Here is a 21,662-nt window from a genome sequence, read left to right as displayed (position 1 = left end):
GCAAGCTTAAGTATGGAAAAGGTTCTTGAGTTCAATTGTAATGCAAATTAGAATTGGGAAAAAAATCAGCATCTGACAGTTTTGAGCTTTGGTGAGATGTGAGACCAGAGAAAGCTTACACCTGTCCACTCTGCTGGTGGGAGGGAGATGAAGGCAGGTGAGAAGCATCTGTTGAGGTTAATATGCTCATGCCTGGGACAGGTAATCCCCTTTTGCATATGTACTCCAGAAAACGTTTTAGCTACGAACACTAGGACGCTCGTGCAGAAACGCTGTAGCATCTGCGTCTGTAATAGCATACGCTAGGAAATTACCTGAGCCTCTCTCAGCTGCAGAAGACGTAAATAGATTGTGATCAGTTAATGCTGGGATGTGTCAGTGACAACGCGTTATTACTGTACAAGTCAGCGTAGACAAATATCTCACCGTGTGTGGAAGATTACGTACGGTATGCCGCCACTGATACAGACATGGCTGATGGAGTTGTCGGGCTCTGCACACGTGCTGTGAAAGCATCTAGAAGTGCGTGGCTGTGTCTTGTGACAGACGGAGGTGTTGGCTCCCATCTCCCGAAGTGTCTATGTCTGTGTTCAGTCATTGTTCACAGGGAATTTGACTATGGTGATAAGATTTTCTTTCTTAACCAGGGATGTGGGTATTATTTTGCCCTTTATATCTCTTTGTGGGCCTTCGATGTTAGTTAGTAGATAAAAGTAGTTAGTTAGTTAGTAGTTAGTTAGTTAGTAGATAAAAGTAGTTAGTTAGTTAGTTAGTTAAATCAACCTATAGATATTTGGTTAGCATTATGTACACTGAATTTTAAGTTCTAACTTGATGAGCATAGCCACAGATCTAAAACAAGCAGATTCTGTAATTACTGTATTTCCTAAAAAAATACAACAACAACCGGACAGTACTAAAATTTGTTTGGAACCACAAAAGACCCCAAACAGCCAGAGCCACTTTGAAAAAGCAAAGCCAGGCCAAGCCATCACAATTCCAGATTTCAAAGTTACATCACAAAGCTATAATGATCAAGACAGTATGGTACTGGCACAAAAACAGACACATAGATCAGTGGAGCAAGATAAAGAACCCAGAAGTGAATCCATAACTATATGGTCAGTTAATCTTCGACAGCAGGAAAGAATATCCAATGGAAAAAAAGAGTCTCTTTAACAAATGGGAAGACTGGACAACAATATGCAAAAGAATGAAACTGGACCACTTTCTTACACCACACACAGAAAGAAATTCAGAATGGATGAAAAACCTAAATGTGAGACCCCAAGCCATAAAAATCCTAGTAGAGAACACAGGCAGTAACCTCTTTGACATTGGCTGTAGCCACTTCTTTCTAGATATGTCTCCTGAGGCAAAGGAAACAAAAGCAAAAATAAATTATTGGGACTTCATCAAAATAAAAAGCTTCTGCACAGCAAAGGAAACAACAAAAGTAAAAGGCAACCTACAGAATGGGAGAAGGTATTTGCAAGTGACGTATCTGACAAAGGGTTAGTATCCAGAATATATAAAGAACAGATACAACTCAACACCCAAAAAACAAATAATCTAATTTAAAAAATGGGCAGAAGACATGAACAGACATTTCTCCAAAGAAGACTTACAGAATGCCAACAAAAATGTGAAAAGATGCTCAACATCACTTATCATCAGGAAAGTGCAAAACGTGATATCACCTCCTACCTTTGAGAATGGCTAAAATCAACAACACAAGAAACAACAGGTGTTGTCGAGGGTGTGGAGAAAGGGGAACCCTCGTGCACTGTTTTGTTTTTTAAAGATTTTATTTATTTGAGAGTGAAAATGAGAGAAAAAGCAGGGGGAGAGGCAGAGGGAGAGGGACAAACAGGCTCCCCACTGTGCAGGGAGCTCGACATGGTCTCAGTCCTAGCACCCCGGGATCATGACCTGAGCCAAAGGCAGATGCTTAACCAGTTGAGCCACCCAGGTTCCTCAGCCCTCGTATACTGTTGGTGGGACTGCAAACTGGTACAGCCACTCTGGAGAACAGTATGGAGGTTCCTCAAAAAGTTGAAAATAGAACTAACCTACGATCCAGCGATTGTATTACTAGGTATTTACTCGAAGAATACAAAAACACTAATTCAAAGGGATATATATACCCTGATGTTTATAGCAGCATTATCTATAATAGCCAAGTTATGGAAACAGCCCAAGTATGCATTCACTGATGAATGGATAAAGAAGAGCTGGTGTATACACAAAGGAATGTTACTCAACCATTAAAAGAATGAAATCTTGCATTTGCAATGTCATGGGTGGAACTACAGAGAATTATGTTCAGTGAAATAGGTTGGTCAGAGAAAGACAAATACCATATGATCCCACTCATGTGGAATATAAGAAACAAAACAAATGAGCAAAGGGACAAAAAAAAGAGAGGCAAACCAAGAAACAGATTCTTTTTTTTAATAATAATTTTTTATTATGTTATGTTAGTCACCATACAGTATACCCTTAGTTTTTGTAATGTAATGATTCCATGATTCATTATTTGCATATAACACATTCTTAACTACAGAGAACACATTGATGGTCACTGGAGGGGACATGGACCGGGGGATGGGGGAAATAGGGGATGGGGAGTCAGGAGGGCACTTGTCCTGATGAGCACCAGGTGACGTGTAGAAGTGTTGAATCACTATATTGTTCATCTGAAACTTATTACACTGCATGTTAACCAACTGGAATTTTTTTAAAAAAAGATTTTATTTATTTATGTGACAGAGAGACAGCCAGCGAGAGAGGGAACACAGCAGAGGAGTGGGAGAGGAAGAAGCAGGCTCCCAGCGGAGGAGCCTGATGTGGGACTCGATCCCGGAACGCCGGGATCACGCCCTGAGCCGAAGGCAGACGCTTAACGACTGCGCTACCCAGGCGCCCCAGCCAACTGAAAATTTTTAAAAAACTTCAAAAAATTTAATAGGACAGCACTTGTTCCTACAATTGGCCCATACTTAATACTCAATGAAATTAAAAAAAAGGGGCATCTGGGTGGGTCAGTCAGTTAAGCATCTGACTCCTGATTTCAGTTCAGGTCATGATCTCAGGGTCTTGAGATGGAGCCCCACGTTGGCCTCCATGCTCAGCGGGGAGTCTGCTTGGGATTCTCTTCCCCTCTCCCTCTGCCCCTCTCCCCTGTGCATGTGCACTCTCTCTCTCTCTCTCTCAAATAAAATAAATCTTTAAAAAAAATTGGTAGGCCTCTAACTGCCAGTTTCTGTCCATCATTTGGTCTGAATGTCTGGTCATCATGCCAGTTTCTGTCCATCATTTGGTCTGCAATAGAGCAAAGTCTACTCTGTGCTTCTCTCTTGAATAACCTACGCCGTCTTTTGTAAGAATGGTATTGCTCATTGTTCCTTAGCATTACTTGATGGTGGCAATCTGGCTACTTTAGATTTTAGTCTAGATGACCGGTTGGTGGCTTTTGTTTCTGGAGGGTAGACATCACAGTCATGCCTTTTTGTTTATTTTCATTGCTGGTTTGTTTTGAAGTACCGGGTGCGTGTGTTCTTTGTTGCTTCCAGTTGTGATTTCTTTCAAGATGAATATGATAGTTGAGTTGCATCACCTTTACTTCTCATTACTCAGCCTTGTCTGTCAGACCGTCAGGACAGCTTTCTGACTTCTTACCAGGCCAACCCACTTTGCCCCAGGCCTGCTATGGCTAGGTGAAGACAGTGTCCTTTTCCTTGAAAGAGAGTTTCTTGTGTTGTTTTGTAGGATTTCAGATGTGCTGGTATCTTTATGTTAGCCTTGTTTTCTGTCCTTTTGTTGTCAATGTCAGAGGTATCTGCAATTCTCAAGGCTGCAGAGCCTGGCAAGTTGCCTTCTGGAGCCTGTAAATCCGTTTAAAACAAATCTTCTGCTTAGGTTCGTGGTAGGAAGCAGAATTTGCCTACCTTTTTTGTCACTGGAAGGAAAAGTCTGGCTCCTAGTACTACGGTAATTTGGGAAATGACATTTACTTGTAACACCTCTGTGCCAGAAGAGTTGATTGAATGTGCAGTTTCTCTTGACTTTGCAATTCGAAACTTGATACATTATTTACAAAATATTTGTGGTTAGGATAGAAATCTTGGAACAGAGAGCACTTGCATAAGAAATAGAATGTGTTCTGGGTTTGCTGTTTGTTAAGTCCTCTGCGACCTTGCAGTAGTCTCTGGTCTTCTGTGAAACGTAGCCCGGCAACGGTATGAGGTCTCGAGCGCTTCTGTGCTCATTGCAATGACCTTTGTTCCATCCTGGCTTCGGCATGACGCCTGACTTTGACCAAATATGAACTTTAAAGACACTTATCAATTGTGTGAGTCATTTTTGCCACTTTAAAGGTAAGTGGTGGTCAGTGAAGAATTTCAGCTGGAGGTATTTTCTGGAATTTGCCCCGTATTCCAGTTATCGCTCAGATGTGAAATTCACCTTTTAAGTTGTAAAGAACATTAGCTAACTTTATTTTCATTTTCTAAGGCAGGGGTTACAAACTTTTTCCGTAAAGGGTCAGATAGAAACTCTGCTAGGCTCTGGGGGCCATCCGATCTCTGCAGCTGTGACTCAGCCCTGCTCTTGTAGCATGGAAGCTGTGTGGACAGCACATTTCATTTTAAGGACTTCCAACTCCCTGTGTTGGTGATTGGAAGTAAGAACTTTTCTCTTAGAATCCTGGATTGGAGGCCTCAGAAAGTTGTAGTTAAAGTGCTGAATTTTCCTCATGAATATGAATTTGAACTGCTCTTAGTAACTCATGAAAGAGACTACTAGTGAATAGATTTTGGATATGTGTGAAAACTGTCAGGAAAACTTGAAAGGATTGGCAAGTTTGGCTCATTTTGTGGCGTGTGAGAGCCTGAGGATCGTAGTCTGAGACGTGGGCATCACTGCTCTTGTGGGTGCTAGTCTGCTGTTGTCTTCTTGAACCTGGTAGCATTGCCTTGACTCTGAAAATGCCCATCGTAATATGGGGAGAGAAAAACTCTCTGCATGTTTGCCCGGCGGAGGCTCTCAATCACTGGGGATTGGTTCACTTTCCATATTTAAACTGAGTGCTTACCGTGTCCCCTGTCCTGAATAAGCCGTGGAGCTTAGAAACCAGCTATTTCAACAGAAGACTGTAGTAAACACTTCGTGTGGCATGCATGTATGCACATACCGCCGTTTATTTAATCAGGCCCTTGTTAATGGACTGAATCGCTATTATTGATTTTCTTTTGCCTCAGGCTCCAATGTGTCTTGGCATGACACTGTTACTCAGCCCATCTTTATTTAAAATTTTGATGGATTGCTTATTATGGAATTTTTTCAATAGTTCTTAATAATTTGCTTTACAGGGGCGCCTGGGTGGCTCAGCCGTTAAACGTCTGCCTTCGGCTTAGATCATGATCCCAGGGTCCTGGGATTGAGCCCCGCATCGGGCTCCCTGCTCGGCGGGAAGCCTGCTTCTCCCTCTCACACTCCCCTTGCTGTGTTCTCTCTCTCTCTATCTCTGTCAAATAAATAAATAAATAAAATCTTTAAAAAAAATTGCTTTACAATACATTTAAAAGATCCTGGTTACTGAACATTTTGGCACCCCTTGCATTTGCCCCCAAAGCAAGTGCTGTACTCTCTGCTCCGCAGTGGGCCCTGCTGGTTAAATGTTCGGTCACACACTGGATGTTGCGGGTCCTCCTTGGACCCTGGATTCTGTTATCTTTTCCTGAAGAGAATGTTTGTCCTAGCAGGTAGCGAGCTTTACTGGACTCAAACCCGGGCTCCCCTGAGGTGATCAGCAAAATCTGTGCCCAGTGCGTGGTTTCCCAGCTCCCACTCTCCATGGGGCCGCTTCGTGGCTGCCTTGTGGCACCAGCTGCAGCCCCGCCTGCCTGGGCTCCCTCCTTCCCACAGCTGTGCTCTGCTCCCGCTCTGGTCAGTACCTGTCCTTACCTCCTGCTCCTGGGTCAGTTTCCCTGAGCTTTCACTGTATGATTGTTAGAGTTTCGTTTTTTGTAAACTCTTCTAGGTTCTCCTTTGAATTGGCTGGGTATTTGTAATACTCAGTAGCTCCTTGATGGTGTTTTGAATTTCTTTTTATGTTATCTATACCTACCAAACATACCCATTTTCTGTTCTTCGATTGATACTTCTAGTATCTGACAATCCTTTTTTGAAATCTTGGTTCTCCTTGGTTCTTTGTGCTGTTGCTTACGGGTCTTGTTTTTCATGATTTTGTGTTTTGTTATGAACTCACATTTGTTAGTACTGTATTTTTGGGAATGCTTTGAAGATCAGGTTGAGGGTCCTTTTCTTCAAGAGGATGTTTACTTTGGCCAGGCAGCTGGAGGAGCTCCTAGCCCAGCTCTCCGTTTTTTTTTTTTTTTTTTTTTTTTTTTTAGAGAGGTTGGGAGGGACAGAGGGAGAGGGAGAATCCCAAGCAGGCTCCATGCCTGGCTTGTGAGCCCAACTCGGGGCTTGATTTCATGACCCTGAGATCATGACCTGAGCCGAAACCAAGATTCAGACCTTAGCTGACTGAGCTACCCAGGTGCTGCTCCCAGCTCTCCTTTGTATTAAAATTACATGGCTTGTGGGTTTTCAGGACGTCCAGAAAGTATGGATTCATGCCAAGCTTAAAAGCTTGCTCTTCCTTGGCTTTGTGTGGGGGTCCGTGACCTGAGTCTCTGTCTTGTGTTGGTCTGAGGCTTTTCCTTCTGTCCCTCTGCACAAAGCCAGTCTGTTGCACTGGAGCTGTATGCTTCTGGAATCTATCCTCTTTAACACATGCCTCCCTGAATTTGTACTCTCACCAAGTTCCTGGTCAGGGATGTTTTCCCTTCACTCTTGAAAGCTCATCTATTTTTTCAGGTGTTTGCAAAATCTTTGTGTAGCCTTTTTTTTTTTTTTTAAAGATTTTATTTATTTATTTGACAGACACCGCCAGTGAGAGAGGGAACACAGGCAGGGGGAGTGGGAGCGGAAGAAGCAGGCTCATAGCGGAGGAACCTGATGTGGGGCTCCATCCCATAACGCCAGGATCACACCCTGAGCCGAAGGCAGACGCCCAACGACTGCACCACCCAGGCGCCCCTCTTTTTTTTTTTTTTTTAATTTCTTTGCACTGTGAAGTTTTGGGGTCGTATTCTGCAGTAGTGTTAGAAACCTTGTCCCGTAGTTTTCCAGTTTTCGTCCCACTCTAACTTACCAGTTGTGGTCAGTTCTCAAGATAGCTTGTAAGATCCTGTTTAACTCTGGATACTGTCTTGTTGCTTGTTAGAGATGGTTGGGGTTGTGGTGCTCTTCGTCCATGATGCTGTGGATTAAACAGACTTGTATGGCCTGCGCCAGCTACCCAGACATCATGGATAATGTTCACTGAATGAAAAGATAGGATTAAATTGTAAGCAGCTGAACTGAACTGTTAGAGCACAGTATACTTATGAATGGAGGGTTGCCTGTGTGTAAATGCAGGAGTGGTCTTGGTAAATCCGGTCTTGAGGTTTTCGGTGGGACCCTCTCTGTAGTGTGTCCCATGATTCTGTGCACTTCGACAAGATGGTTTTCTGTGGCCCTGTGGCCGGAGCTTCCCGTTCTCCTGTAGCGTCCCAGGGAGCGTTATTATTTCACGTATGTCCTGCCTGTGGTGCCCATCACCCCGCCTGCAGAATGGGACATCTGCCGTGTAGGAAAGCGCTGTTCACCAGCAGGAGTATTCAGGGTGAGACCTCACGTGGGGCATCCTCTGAACCTGTCTTCTCTCCGTTTCAGGTTACTGCTGATGTCCCTGTACAACGTGAGCATCAACCTGAAAGGCTTGAAGTACATCAGCGAGAGCCCAGGGTTCATCCCGCTGCTGTGGTGGCTTTTGAGTGGTGAGGAGAGGGTTTCTGTGTAAATCTTCTTGTATGGCATGTGCACCTCTTCCTCTGTGGCTGGGGGAAGGTGTAAAGTATTAGAAATGTTGGGATTGATTGTCCTAAGGTGTTAGCATCCTTTAAAAAAAAGATTTCAAACTATAGAGAACTCAGTGGTGTGCCAGGTTATTTCTAGCTCTGCTTCTGAAGTATTGCTTTCGGTATAGTTAGGATTCTGTGACACAAAGAAAAATTATCTTTAAACATTTTTTTAATTTTTATTTTTTTAAGGATTTTTATTTATTTGAGAGAGAGAGAGTACAAGCAGGTGGAGAGGCAGAGGGAGAGGGAGAAGCAGACTCCCTGCTGAGCAGGGAGCCCAATTTGGGGCTCGATCCCAGGACCCTGGGATCATGACCTGAGCCGAAGACGGACACTTCACTAACTGAGCCACTCAGGCACCCCCAAAGAAAAATTATCTTATAAAACAGCTGGGAAAGGGAATTCACCTGTCTCTTTCTCTATGGACAAAACAGTGCTGTGTGTTATCTAGGGCTTGAATGTCAGATGAAGGAATGTGGGGAAAAGAAACCTGAGGTTACAGCTCTGATGTTACATATGCGTTAGGTGTATGTGGAGTTTTTGTTTTCTCTGAAATAAAAGCTCTCTCTACTATTTTTTTTTCTCTCTGACCACTAATTTATTTATATTTTATTTTAAAAAATTTCATTCCAGTGTAGTTAACATACAGGGTTGTATTAGTTGCAGGTGTACAATGTAGTGATTTAACACTTCTCTGTGTTACTCAGTGCTCACGAAGATGTGTACTCTTGCTCCCCATCACCTGTTTCCCCATCCCCTGGCCCCCTCCCCTCTGGTGACCATCAGTGTGTTCTCTAATAGTTGAGTCTGTTTCTTGGTTCGTCTCCCCCCACCATTTGCTTGTTTGTTTTATTTCTTAAATTCCACATATGAGTGAAATCATGTGATACTTGTCTTCCTCTAACTGACTTATTTCACTCAGCATGATGCTGTCTAGCTCCATCCATGTTGTTGGAAATAGTAAGATTTCATTATTTTTTATGGCCAAGTAATATTCCATCGTGTATATATGACATCTTCTTTATCCATTCAGCAGTCGATGGACGCTTGGGCTGTTTCCATTATTTGGCTATTGTAGATAATGCCGCTATAAATATAGGAGTGCACATATCTTTTCAAATTAGCGATTTCATATCCTTTGGGTAAATACCCGGTAGTGCAACTGCTGGATCGTAGAATAGTTCTATTTTTAACTTTTGGAGGTACGTCCATACTGTTTTCTAGAGGGGCTGCGCCAGTTTCCATTTCCAGCAGTAGTGCACGAGGGCTCCTTCTTCTCCACGTCCTGGCCAACACCTGTTTCTTGTGTTGTTGATTTTAAACATCTGACGGGTGTGAGGGGGTATCTCGTTGTAGTTGGATCTGCGTTTCTCTGATGCCGAGTGGTGTTGACCATCGTTTCACGTGTCTGTTGGCATCTGGATGTCTTCTTTGGAGAGATGTCTGTTCATGTCTTCTGCCCATTTTCAACTGCGTTATTTGTGATTTGGGTGTTGAGTTATATCTGTTCTTTATATATTTTGGATACTGACTTTTCATCAGATATGTCATTTACAAATATCTTCTACCATTCTGTAGGTTGCCTTTTAGTTTTGTTGATTGGTTTCCTTTGCTGTGCAGAAGATTTCTCTCTCTCTCTCCCTCTTTCTCTCTCTTTCTTTTACATACGCTCCCCGCTCAGCATGTCCCAACGTGCAGCTTGAACTCACAACCCTGAGATCAAGACTGAGCAGAGATCAAGAATCAGATGCTTAATCGACTGAGCCACCTAGACACCCTGAGAAGCTTTTTATCTTGATGAAGTCCCACTAATGCATTTTTGCTTTTGTTTCCCTTACCTTAGGAGACATACTGAGAAATATGTTATAGTCAATGTCTGGCCATGAATTTAACCTAAAATTTTGTCCCAATTTGTTCATCATAACTTTTAACGGTATGTATTTGGTAGGTGCATGTTTCACTTAGGTGTGCAAAAAATGGACTTTCCTTATTTTTTCATAATTTAGGTTGATCTCTGTTTGAGCTTATTTTCTGTGACAGTTTTTTTCAGTTGTAACTGATATGCAAGAAACTGCACACACTTAAGGTTAACGATTAATAAGTTTTCATGCAAATATACACCTATAAAATCATCACTGCAATAAAGATAGTGAGGGTAGCCATCACGTCCAGGAGGTACTTGTGCTCCTTGGTGGTCTCTCCCTCCCGCCCCTCAGCTCCCTTCTTCCCAGACATGCATTCGCCCTCTTTCTGCACTATAAATTGTTTTCATTTTCCACGAGTTTATATACCTGACATCATACATCTTATACTCTGTTTACCTAGCTTCTCTCATTCAACGTAATTATTTTGAGATCCATCCATGTTATTATTGTGTACTAATAGTTGACTGCTTTTTATTGCTAAATAGTGTTCTGTGCTGCAGGTGTACCGCAATTGCTTTATTTAGGTGTTGATAGACATTTGGGTTGTCTCCAGGTTTTGGCTATTATACGTGAAGCTGCTATGAACATTCTAGTCTGTCTTTGCATGGACAAATGCTCTCATCTCTCTTGGGTAAATACCTAGGGGTGGAGTGTTTGGGTGTGTGGTAGGTGTATGCCGCCATTTTGCATGCCCCTGAGCGGCACGTCAGTGTTCAGCTGCTGCCCATCCCCGTTGGTGCTTGTGTGGTCTCTCTCTTTAACTTTAGATACTCCAACAGGCACAGTGCTACCGTGCTGTGGTCTTAATTTGCATTTTTGTCGTGACCAGTGATGCTGAGCATCTTTTCATGTGCTCGTTTCCTGTCCGTGTATCTTCTCTGATAAGGTATCTTTTCATATCTTTTGCTCATTTAAAAAAAAAGGATTGTTTTAATTGAGTATGGAGAGTTCTTTTTGTATTCTGGATACAAATCCAAATATTGGTTACACATGCAACTATTTTGTCCTGGTGTGGCTTGTCTTTTCATTTTCTTAAGAGCATCTTCAAAGAAGGTTGGAAGGTCTTAATTTTTTTAAATGAAGATTTGTTTATTTATTATTTTAGAGTGAGAGCGAGGGCAGGGGGAGGGGCAGAGGGAGCGAGAATCCCAAACAGACTCCCCACTGAGTACGGAGCCTGACGTGGACGTGGGACTCCATCTTATGACCCTGAGATCATGACCTGAGCTGAAATTGAGCTGGACACTAACTGATGGAGCCACCCAGGCGCCTCAAGGGTCTTAATTTTGATGAAGTTTTTTTCTTTTATGAATTGTGCTTTTGGGGTAGAACTCTTTGCCTAACTCAAGATCACAAATATTTTAAATATGTTTTCCTTTAATAGAATGAAGGGGGTAATCAGAAGGGGGAATGAACCATGAGAGACTGTGGACTTTGGGACACAAACTGAGGGCTTCAGAGGGGAGAGGGTGGGGGATGGGCTAGCCCGTGATGGGTAGTAAGAAGGGCACGTATTGCATGGAGCACTGGGTGTTGTACGCAAACAGTGAAGCATGGAACACTACATCGAAAACTAAGGATGCGCTGTGTGGTGACTAATATAGCATAATAAAAAGTAAAAAAAAAAAAAAAAAAGAGAGGGGAGGGGGGATAGGGACCAGAAAATGAGAAGATTTGGGCTGTAATTTAGAAAAGGATAAAAAAGGGAGCAGTGGGGTGGAAAGTACAGGTATAGATTTGGACTCAGTTGAAAGAAAGAAGTAACAAGAGCTGTTAAAATGTGATGCCCCAGGAGGCAGAGCATATTCCATCACTGAAGGTGTTTAGGAAAAAATGAGATACGCATCTGTCTGGAAAACTTCAAGCTATTTGTCTGAATGACTTGTGAACTTTCTTCCAGTTGTAAAAGTCTCTGAGTCCTTCACGCATTCTGAAATTAGTAAACAGAACTCTCTGTTGCAAACAGGACTGGCCACGAGCTGCTTTTACAATGGCGAGGAAACGTCAGTCCCTCCACACCTTGATGTTTTCCAGACATTAAAAATGTTGCTATAACTCCCTAAAAACCAAAACTATAGTTCCACATTTTACACTCGGTCTCTGATCCATTTTGGATTGCTGTTGGCTTGCAGACAGAGGCGGGAGTCCCAGTTCTTGTGTTACGTAAGGCTGTCTGGTTGGTGTGACGCCGTTTGCTGTGACGGCCCTCTTCTCCACTGCAAGGCCTCTGCACCCCTGTTAAAAACCATGGCAGTGTATGTGAGGGTGTGGTCTTGGGCCCACTGTTCTGTTCCATGGATCCATTTTTGTATCATTCTAGCCATACCATACTCTGTAATAAATCTTAAAGCCAGGTGCTGTAAATCCTCTAGCAGTGTTCTAATTTTTCCAAGTTGTTTTGGCCGTTTCTAAGTTCTTTGCATTTCCAGATAAATTGAGAATCAGCTTGTCACTTTCTACCAAAAATCCTGTTGAGATTTTTATTGGGATTATGTTGTGTTAACATTTCATTTGGGAAGAATTGAGATTTTCCTTAGCAATAGTGCAGCTTCCAATCCACGAACATGGTATATATGTCCATTTATTTAGATATTATTGGGAGACAGGGATCTCTCGTGCTTCCTTACGTCTTAAGAGCAGAGGAGCCGACCTCCTTTGTTGCCAGCTGTTTTTGCAAGGATGCTCGTAGCGAGCACCCTTAGTAGGTAGAGATAGCAAAGGGTGGGTTTGTACAAGCATGCAGTAAGGGTAATGCTTCCCTCTAGGGCAGAGATCAGGCTGGCTTACTACCCATTATGAACGATTTGGGGTTCCTCTTGTATCATGCAACCCCTGGCCTGTGCATGGCCCTGTTGGGTCTCACTGGGGTGGCACAAGTGTGGGTATGCCCTTTGCTGGTGAGTAGTACAGGTCTTTGTCTGGGACTGAGGAGGCTCGTGTCTTTCCTGCCAGCACCCGGGAAGCTATAGCCTGCTGACTTGTTAGCTGGCAAGTTGGATCAAACTCTCCTTCCAGCGTCTGAAGGGCTGTGTTTTGTATTGCGTGATAACTGCTATCCACCAGGGCTGGATGCTTGACCAGACAGCTTTTCTTCTCTTGAGAATGTGGACTAAGAGACCCATAGGATCAAAGGTCGGTTGAGGGCCTGACGAACAGAGGATAATTAGATGAGAGTACCTGATCCTTCTTAAGTGCCAGGCACTGTTTTAAGTGCTTTACGTATAGTCACAGATTGATTTCTCTAAATACCATGGTAAGGTAAATATTATAATTTCTCTTTTATAGATGAGGCAGCTGGAGCACACAGGGGCGAAGTAACTTGCTCCAAGTTATACAGCCATTGAGTGGGAGCCCTGAGAGCTGGGCTCCAGGCCCCATCTCCTTGGCCACTCTGTTGGACTGCTGTTTACAGAAAGCACCTCAGACATGAAGCCTTGGTCCTGGGTGACTTCCTGCCTCTGCCTGCTGGTCGGCTTGGCTTGGCCTCGGAGATGGGTGTCCTGAAACCATATGCCTCTCTCTGTTTAAGCTAGCTTGCAGCCAGTGATCCTTCAGCACCTTCTGCCAGCTGTTTACCTTCTCATCAAAACAGGGCCTTAGGCTAAATGTTCTGTACAGCCTGTTTTAGCCGTGGTGCTCCAGAAATGTCTGGGTCTGAGTGAAAATTGTAATGAGTCTCACTTTAATTGATAAAGCCCTCTAGGCCCAAGTAGCCCAGGACTGGCAGTTCCTGACTCTCACCAGAGATGGTGCTCTGTGACCAGGGTGGTGATTCCAGCTTAAATTCTGGGTCACACACAGTAGGGGACCGTGGTGAAGTTGCCTTAATGCCACTTTTCCCCACGGTGGCATCCGGCTTTCTTGTTCATGAAGACAATTGCTTGGTCTTTTGACACAGTGAGCACAGCCCAAACCCTAATAAATCTTTTGCAAGGTTATTTTGACTGATATCTTTAGAGTTGTTATCACAGTCAAACAAAGACAAGGTCTAGTAAGCCCAGGATGTTTGACCGCTGAATTCTGTATGGAATTACTTCAGCTTAAAAACTGAAATTTGTTACGTGCGTATTTTAGGTGCGTATTGGTGCGTATTTTAGGAGGCTGAAAATATATTTTGTTATAAAATAGGAAAATAGGAACAAAATTAGTTTTTTTTTTTTTTAATGATTTTTTATTATATTATGTTAGTCACCATACGGTACATCCCCGGTTTCCGATGTAAGGCTCGATGATTCATTAGTTGTGTATAACACCCAGTGCACCATGCAATACGTGCCCTCCTTACTACCCATCACCGGTCTATCCCATTCCCCCACCCCCCTCCCCTCTGAAGTCCTCAGTTTGTTTCTCATAGTCCATAGTCTCTCTTGCTTCATTCCCCCTTCTGATTACCCCCCCTTTCTTTATCCCTTTCTTCCCCTACCGATCATCCTAGTTCTTATGTTCCATAGATGAGAGAAATCATATGATAGTTGTCTTTCTCTGCTTGACTTATTTCACTTAGCATTATCTCCTCCAGTGCTGTCCATGTTGTAGCAAATGTTGAGAACTCGTTCTTTCTGATAGCTGAGTAATATTCCATCGTATATATGGACCACAACTTCTTAATCCAGTCATCTGTTGAAGGGCATCTCGGCTCCTTCCACAATTTAGCTATTGTGGACATTGCTGCTATGAACATTGGGGTGCATATGGCCCTTCTCTTCACTACGTCTGTATCTTTGGGGTAAATACCCAGTAGTGCAATGGCTGGATCATAGGGTAGCTCAATTTTTAACTTTTTAAGGGACCTCCACACTGTTTTCCAGAGTGGCTGTACCAACTTGCCAAAATTAGTTTTCTGAAAAGTATTCTGTGCTTCTTGGTGGTTGGCTTGGCGGTGGTGGTGTGATTGTTTTCAGAATTCTAGACTCTTGTAACTGCTTAGAGCTAGGAGAGAATTGAGAACTGGCTTCTTGTACCGCTTTGCTTTTAGGTAGATCTGCTTTATGACATATACTAGAGAAATGAAAATCTCTTCTCGTTTTTAGAAGATCTAGGAAAAAAGATTTCATTACTTCTCTCAGTAATGGGGTCCTACTTTTATCAGTTCTTGGTTGGGGGATTTAATGTATTTTAAAGCACATCGACTTTGGATGCATTTGACTCAGATTAAAGTTACAGATTTTCTACTTGGGAATTCACCTACCCTTTTAGAATCCCACTTTTCTGATCTGCAAAATGAAGATTTCTACCTCAAGGGTCTTAGTGTGTATTAGCACGCTATCTGTCTGGGCCAACACCTCACAGTCGGTGTTAAATAGGTGTCAGTTTCCCTTTTTATGCCTCATCTAAATCTTTCATGCTGCAGTGAAAGCTCATTTTCTTTTATTTCATTTGACCTGAAGGTGGCAAGTTGCTATCAAGTACCTGGACTTCTCAGATCCCAAGCACAGGACCAGTTGCTGTTAATCATCCCTGACTTAATAACCTCATTTCCTTTAACATTTGTTGGATTTCATTTTCTTTACCTTTGTTCGGCTATGTGGCTGGCTTTTCCCCAGGCTTTCTCCACATTCTTAACATTCCTCGTAGGCTGCAGAACTAGCATAGAATGCCAGCGAATGGCTGACGGGCAGGGTGTGTTGAGATGATGACCACATGTTATGTAACTGCTAATGCAAACTAGTATTTTGATCACACTTCTGACTTTTTAGTGCTGTATTTCCTACCATGTTGATAGTGGTGGATAGGAAGGCTTTTGCCTCCCACCTTACAGTTACTCAGTTTGTCTAAGCAATGTGAGACATTGATAGTCCTACCAAATTTGTATCTTTAGCCCAGACCTCTGCCCTGAGCTTCAGACTCACATCTCCAGCTATCTACTTACCATCTACACATAGGTATCTGATAGACATTCAGACGTTTCCACGTGCATGACCCCTAGCAGGCATCTAGACAGCTCCGTGTGGGCATCTAATCTACACTGAGACTCAGTGTGTTCAGACTCCATTCCTAATCTTCCTCACACTGACCTCTTGCTATGGCCTTCCCATGACAACTCTGTTTCGATTTCTCAGGCCTTCAAAAACCTTATAGTGAATCTCATCTCCTTTTCCTTTTACACCCACATCCAATCTGTTAGGAAATCTTGACGGCTCCACTTTCAAAATCTGTCCAGAATCTGACCACCATTTCCCACTCCCAGCTGGTATTGAGCCTCCCTCAGCTTTCCTTTAAAGAACTCCAGCAGCCTCCTCCAGATCTCCTACTGTCCATCTTTGCAGGGCATGAATTGGAAGCCAAGGGTATGATGGAATGGATCCCAGACCCACTCTCCTTACTGAAAACAGTCAAAATGCTGAGCGAGATGTAAAAAAAATGTAAAAAATTGCTCCTCTAAGCTAGGAAAAGGGTAATTGTATCTAAAGCCCAAAAGCCAAGTGAAAGTGGGAGGCCAGAGAAGTTAAGAGACCTGAGCTAATGCCTGCTCTGAGGGCATTTGTCAAAATGACCTTCCGTTTCTATGGCCTCACAGAGTGCGGGAACAGGAAGCAAAGACCAGGCCCCATCCCAGAAGAGTAGCCTCATAGGGACTCCCAAAGGCATTTACCAACATTGCAGGGGTAAACTGAGGATACTTCTCCAACCCTTGGGGACTGCAGGAAGATTGCTCTTAGGGGAGGTCATCGAGAGGACATGACTGCTGGTTGAGACCTGTGAGCTGGACCCTGGCAGTTGGAGGTTTCTCACCCCATCCTACCCCATCCTTGGAAGGTGCATGCTGTTTGTCTCCCCGGCTCACACAAGCTGTCCCGAGGACATGCCTTGAGATAGACATGTGGTGTTGAGACCATTTTGACGGTATACATGACTGAACCCATTTATGACCTCTATGTAAACTTTCTTTTTTTGAAGATAGAAGTGTTTTTATGTGTTTGTTTTTTAATTTGTTAACGCTTTGTTTAAATTCTAGTCAGTTAACACACAGTGTGGTATTAATTTAAGGTGGTTCGAGATAGTGTTTCAACACTTCCATGCAGCAGCCTATGCTTATCGCAATGAGTGCTTTCCCTCATCGCCATCCTGCTTCCCCCATCCCCCCACACTCCTCCCCTCCTATGACCATCAGTGTGTGCTCTGTAGTTAAGAGTCTGTCTCTTGGTTTGTCTCTCTCGTTTTCCCCCTTCGCTTGTTTGTTTTGTATCTTAAATTCCACATATGGGTGAGATCGTATGGTATTTGTCTCTCTCTGCCTGACTTATTTCATTTAGCATAATACTCTCTAGCTCCATCCATATTGTTGCAAATGGCAAGATTTCATTCTTTTTTATGGCCGAGTAACATTCCATTGTGTATATATGACATCTTCTTTATCCATTCATCCGTGGATGCACACTTGGGCTGTTTCCATAGTTTGGCTATTGTTGATAATGCTGCTATAAACGTCAGGGGCACGTATCCCTTCAGATTAGTGTTTTTATATTCTTTGGGTAAATACCTAGTAGTAAAATTGCTGGGTTGTAGGGTAGCTCTGTTTTTAACTTTTTTTTTTTTTTAAAGATTTTATTTATTTATGTGACAGAGAGACAGCCAGCGAGAGAGGGAACACAGCAGGGGGAGTGGGAGAGGAAGAAGCAGGCTCCTAGCAGAGGAGCCCGATGTGGGACTCGATCCCGGAACGCCGGGATCACGCCCTGAGCCGAAGGCAGACGCTTTAACGACTGCACTACCCAGGCGCCCTGTTTTTAACTTTTTTATTCTGGTGGGTGAGTGTGGGGACCCACAGGTCTTATGGCTGGCCGAGACAAGCCTCGTGTGCCTGTTCCCTTTGCTTATTAAATCTGCCAGCAGCTGTCCTGGAGTGACCAGCCTTTCTCTGTGGTCTTTCCTTGCCCTCCATCTTCAGGGGCTGATCTCACGTTACAGCCAGGAAGCTCCTGGAGGTTATGTGAAGGAGGTTGTGAACTAAAAATTTTCTGTTTGACTTTTGGCACTCAGTATAGTGAAGGAAAATCTCTGCTGAGAATTTACCACCCTAGGTTGGTGTTCGTGCAGCTTTGAAGCCTTAATTCACACCTCTTGTGTGGTCTTCATTTAGAGAACAATCTTTTCTGGAGAATTCTTTGACTTTGACGAAGTCCTTAGAGAATTGTTACAGGTAAGGTTTTAAAAACCTGAGCTCACATACTAAAAATCACAAAAAGCATGGGAAACTTCACTAGTGAAATAACAAATAATGTAGTCTTGCTGAAGATTTCAGATGTAAGAATTATTGGATCAGTATAAATAAGAATGTTTAATATGTTTTAAGGAATAAAGGAAGGGATTAATATATGAGTGAAGAGTAAGAAATTATAGAAATGACCAGGCAGATCTGGAAAAGGGCCAAATAGTATTTCTGAAAATGAACAGTATAAATTTATTAGACAGTTTAACAGCAGATTATATACAGTTGAAGAGATAATTAAATTGATACGGACAGATCTGAAGACATTATCGAGAATGAAGCACAGAGAGAGATGGAAAATAGGAGCAGATAGGGATGTGGAGGAGAGACAAAGAATGTAACCCGTGACCAGCCAGAGTTCTGAGAGGAGAGCGAGTGGGACAGAAACCACATTTGAAGAGAGAATGGCTGAGAAGTTTGCCAAACTTGTTTACTTAATGTGGGAAGTCCACCTTGTAAGCAGGATGAATGAAAAGAGGTCTCTCCTTGGACACATTGTAGTGAAAACCACAGAATATTAAGGATAGAGATGGTCTTAGAGGCAGGCAGACAGCAAAGATATGGCTTCAGGGAGTGGCACTTCGGATGCTAGCGGACCCTCCATGGCAACAGCGTCCCATCTTATGCTGGGACAGAGTAGCTGCTGACCCCAGTGTTCATGGGTCCTCCCCCAACAGATGTTCTTCAGAGCAGGGGTAACATGGAACTGAGACTGTCTCCACAGCCCTCCCCAGGGAGTACGTCAGGAGGAGTGTGGTCTCAGATGGCAAGTATGTGAGAGAGAGTGAGGGCCAGAGGGAGAAGCACATGTGTGGGTAAGTCTAAGCAGATGTGGACCATATGAAGCAAACAGAAAACCAAAGCCATGGGGTTAGAACACCAGGAGCAAGACCGCAGCAGGGGCACTGGGTGGAGCGAAGCAGGTCACTGCTTTATGAGTGCAGTGCTGCCCAGGGGTGGCGGGGGTCAGCGGGAGTGTAGCAGGGATGGATGACTCCAGACTTCGATGGCTCAGGTGTGGGTTAATATGTAGATAATAGAAGCAGAAATTACACCCATAAGTAACATGAATACAGGATAAACTGGAATGTGAAAAGTAATTCAAAAAGTGATGAAAGAGAGAAAATAAAAAACAACAGGATAAGAGAAGTGACCAGCCCAGGTGTGTATGCAGTGACAGGAACCATAAATGGGCTCCACGACCCACTTAAAACAGTAATGTCAGACTGGGTTTGAGACAATCATTGACAAAATGCTCGTTGTTTATAATAGTTCCAGCTGGGACTTGAGAGTACATAAAGGTTGAGAGTAAAAGGAAAACATACCATGCAGATTCTTACCAGTTCATCAGAAGAATATAACAACTGTGAATTTATATATGCACTTCCTAATATAGACTCAAAATAGAACCAAAAACTCGAGAGTTTTGAGTTATAAAGCAGGTCTCAACAAATTTCAGATGATCAGAAGCATGTGGAATATCTTCTTTGACCACAGTAAAGGGAAGTTGGAAATTAGTGACCAAAAAAATTAGTAGAATCCCATATCTAGAAATTAAGTAACCCATAAGTAAAAGAAGAAATCATAATAGAAATCAGATATTTTGAACCGAACAATAAAAATATATCAAAAATGATGAAATGCATCTAAGTAAGTATTTAGTAGAAATTTTGTTAGTTTAAGGAGGAAGGCAGAAAATTAATGAGCTAAACATCTACCATAAAGATTTTTAAAAAAATTGAAACAACCCAAATAAAGTACAAGGAGGAAAATAAAAAAGTAGAAATGAACGGGCTATTACTAGCAGGTTCCACAGCAGGTTTGAACTGGTGGTGGAAGACATCAGTAAACTGAAGGCTGGACCAAAAGATCTGAAGGATAGAAACAGAAAAGAGTGAAGAAAGTGCTGGAAACTCAGAGGCCTGTAGGGCACTTTGGAGCATACCAATGTGTGCAGAGTCTCTAAGGAAATTTGAGAGAGAAACGAACAGAAAAAGCTATTTGAAGAAATGATGTCTACACCCCAATGTTCATAGCAGCATTGTCCACAATAGCTAAATCGTGGAAGGAACCAAGATGCCCTTCAACAGATGACTGGATCAAGAAGTTGTGGTCCGGGGCGCCTGGGTGGCACAGCGGTTAAGCGTCTGCCTTCGGCTCAGGGCATGATCCCGGCGTTATGGGATCGAGCCCCACATCAGGCTCCTCCGCTATGAGCCTGCTTCTTCCTCTCCCACTCCCCCTGCTTGTGTTCCCTCTCTCGCTGGCTGTCTCTATCTCTGTTGAATAAATAAATAAAATCTTAAAAAAAAAAAAAAAGAAGTTGTGGTCCATATAGACAATGGAATATTACTCAGCCATCAAAAAAAAAAAAACGAATTCTCAACATTTGCTGCAACATGGACGGCACTGGAGGAGATAATGCTAAGTGAAATAAGTCAAGCAGAGAAAGACAATTATCATGTGATTTCTCTCATCTATGGAACATAAGAACTAGGAAGGTCGGTAGGGGAAGAAAGGGATAAAGAAAGGGGGGGTAATCAGAAGGGGGAATGAAGCATGAGAGACTATGGACTCTGAGAAACAAACTGATGGCCTCAGAGGGGAGGGGGGTGGGGAATGGGATAGACTGGTGATGGGTGGTGGGGAGGGCACGTATTGCATGGTGCACTGGGTGTTATACGCAACTAATGAATCATGGAACTTTACATCGGAAACCGGGGATGTACTGTATGGTGACTAACATAATATAATAAAAAATCATTAAAAAAAAAAAGAAGAAATGATGTCTGAAAATGAAGAGCGGTCTATACACCCAAGAAGTGCAGTGCACTCCAAGCGGGGGAAACACAGATCTGCATCGAGACGTATCACACTCCAACAGTTTCGAGAAAACCTCTCAAAATCAGCAGGGGATCCGCAATAAGATGAGCAGCTCTCCACTCGTTGGAAACAGTGGTCATAACGCAGGGGACAGATTCGTCAAAGTTCTGAGAGGAAGGACTGGGTACCAAGAATTCTGTGTCCAGCTGAACTGTTCTTCAGAAGTGGAGGCGAGCTCCAAGCCTGGGTAAACAAAGACTGAGGGATTTTACTGCTAGTAGACCTTCTTTACCAGAAAGGGGGTTCTTCAAGCTGGCAGAACATGACAGCCGGACATACCCCGATCCTTGCCGGGTGCTGCAGGTGACACATGGGGACGGCTGGGGTTTCAGAGCCGCTCTCTGTCCAGACTGCTGCTTGAAAGACTTATAGCAAAAATGAGACCTCTTATCTCACTCCTGGATACTTACTGAAAAGAATTAAAAATAGGATCTTGCAGAGCTCTTTGTACAGCCATGTTCATGGCAGCGTGACTTACAACCACCAAAATAGGGAAGCAACCAAAATGCCCGTCAGCGGCTGGATGGACAGAAGAGAGGTGGGGTACGCACAGTGGGACCTTGCTGGGCCACAGAACGGAAGGACATTCTGGCCCCTGTGGCAACATGGTTGAAGCTTGAGGATGTTATGCTGAGTGAGGTAACCTGGTTCTGGGCAGACAGATGCTGCATG

The 21,662-nt window shown here is 43.3% G+C and overlaps 1 protein-coding gene across 1 annotated transcript in view; it reads left to right on the top strand.

The window, feature by feature from the left end:
- The window catches only part of HSF2BP (heat shock transcription factor 2 binding protein), a 97,920-nt gene that overhangs the window by 48,613 nt on the left and 27,645 nt on the right, over positions 1-21,662 (top strand). Inside the window, exon 8 of the mRNA XM_087861836.1 lies at positions 7,786-7,889. Within this exon, the coding sequence (XP_087717962.1) occupies positions 7,786-7,889 (104 nt within the window). The remainder of the gene's footprint in view (positions 1-7,785; positions 7,890-21,662) is intronic.

The sequence above is a fragment of the Ursus americanus genome, chromosome 4 (genome assembly GCF_024610735.1).
Source record: "Ursus americanus isolate L20-20 chromosome 4, mUrsAme1.1.p, whole genome shotgun sequence".
NCBI lineage: Eukaryota > Metazoa > Chordata > Mammalia > Carnivora > Ursidae > Ursus > Ursus americanus.
This window is presented reverse-complemented; position numbering and strand designations above follow the sequence as displayed.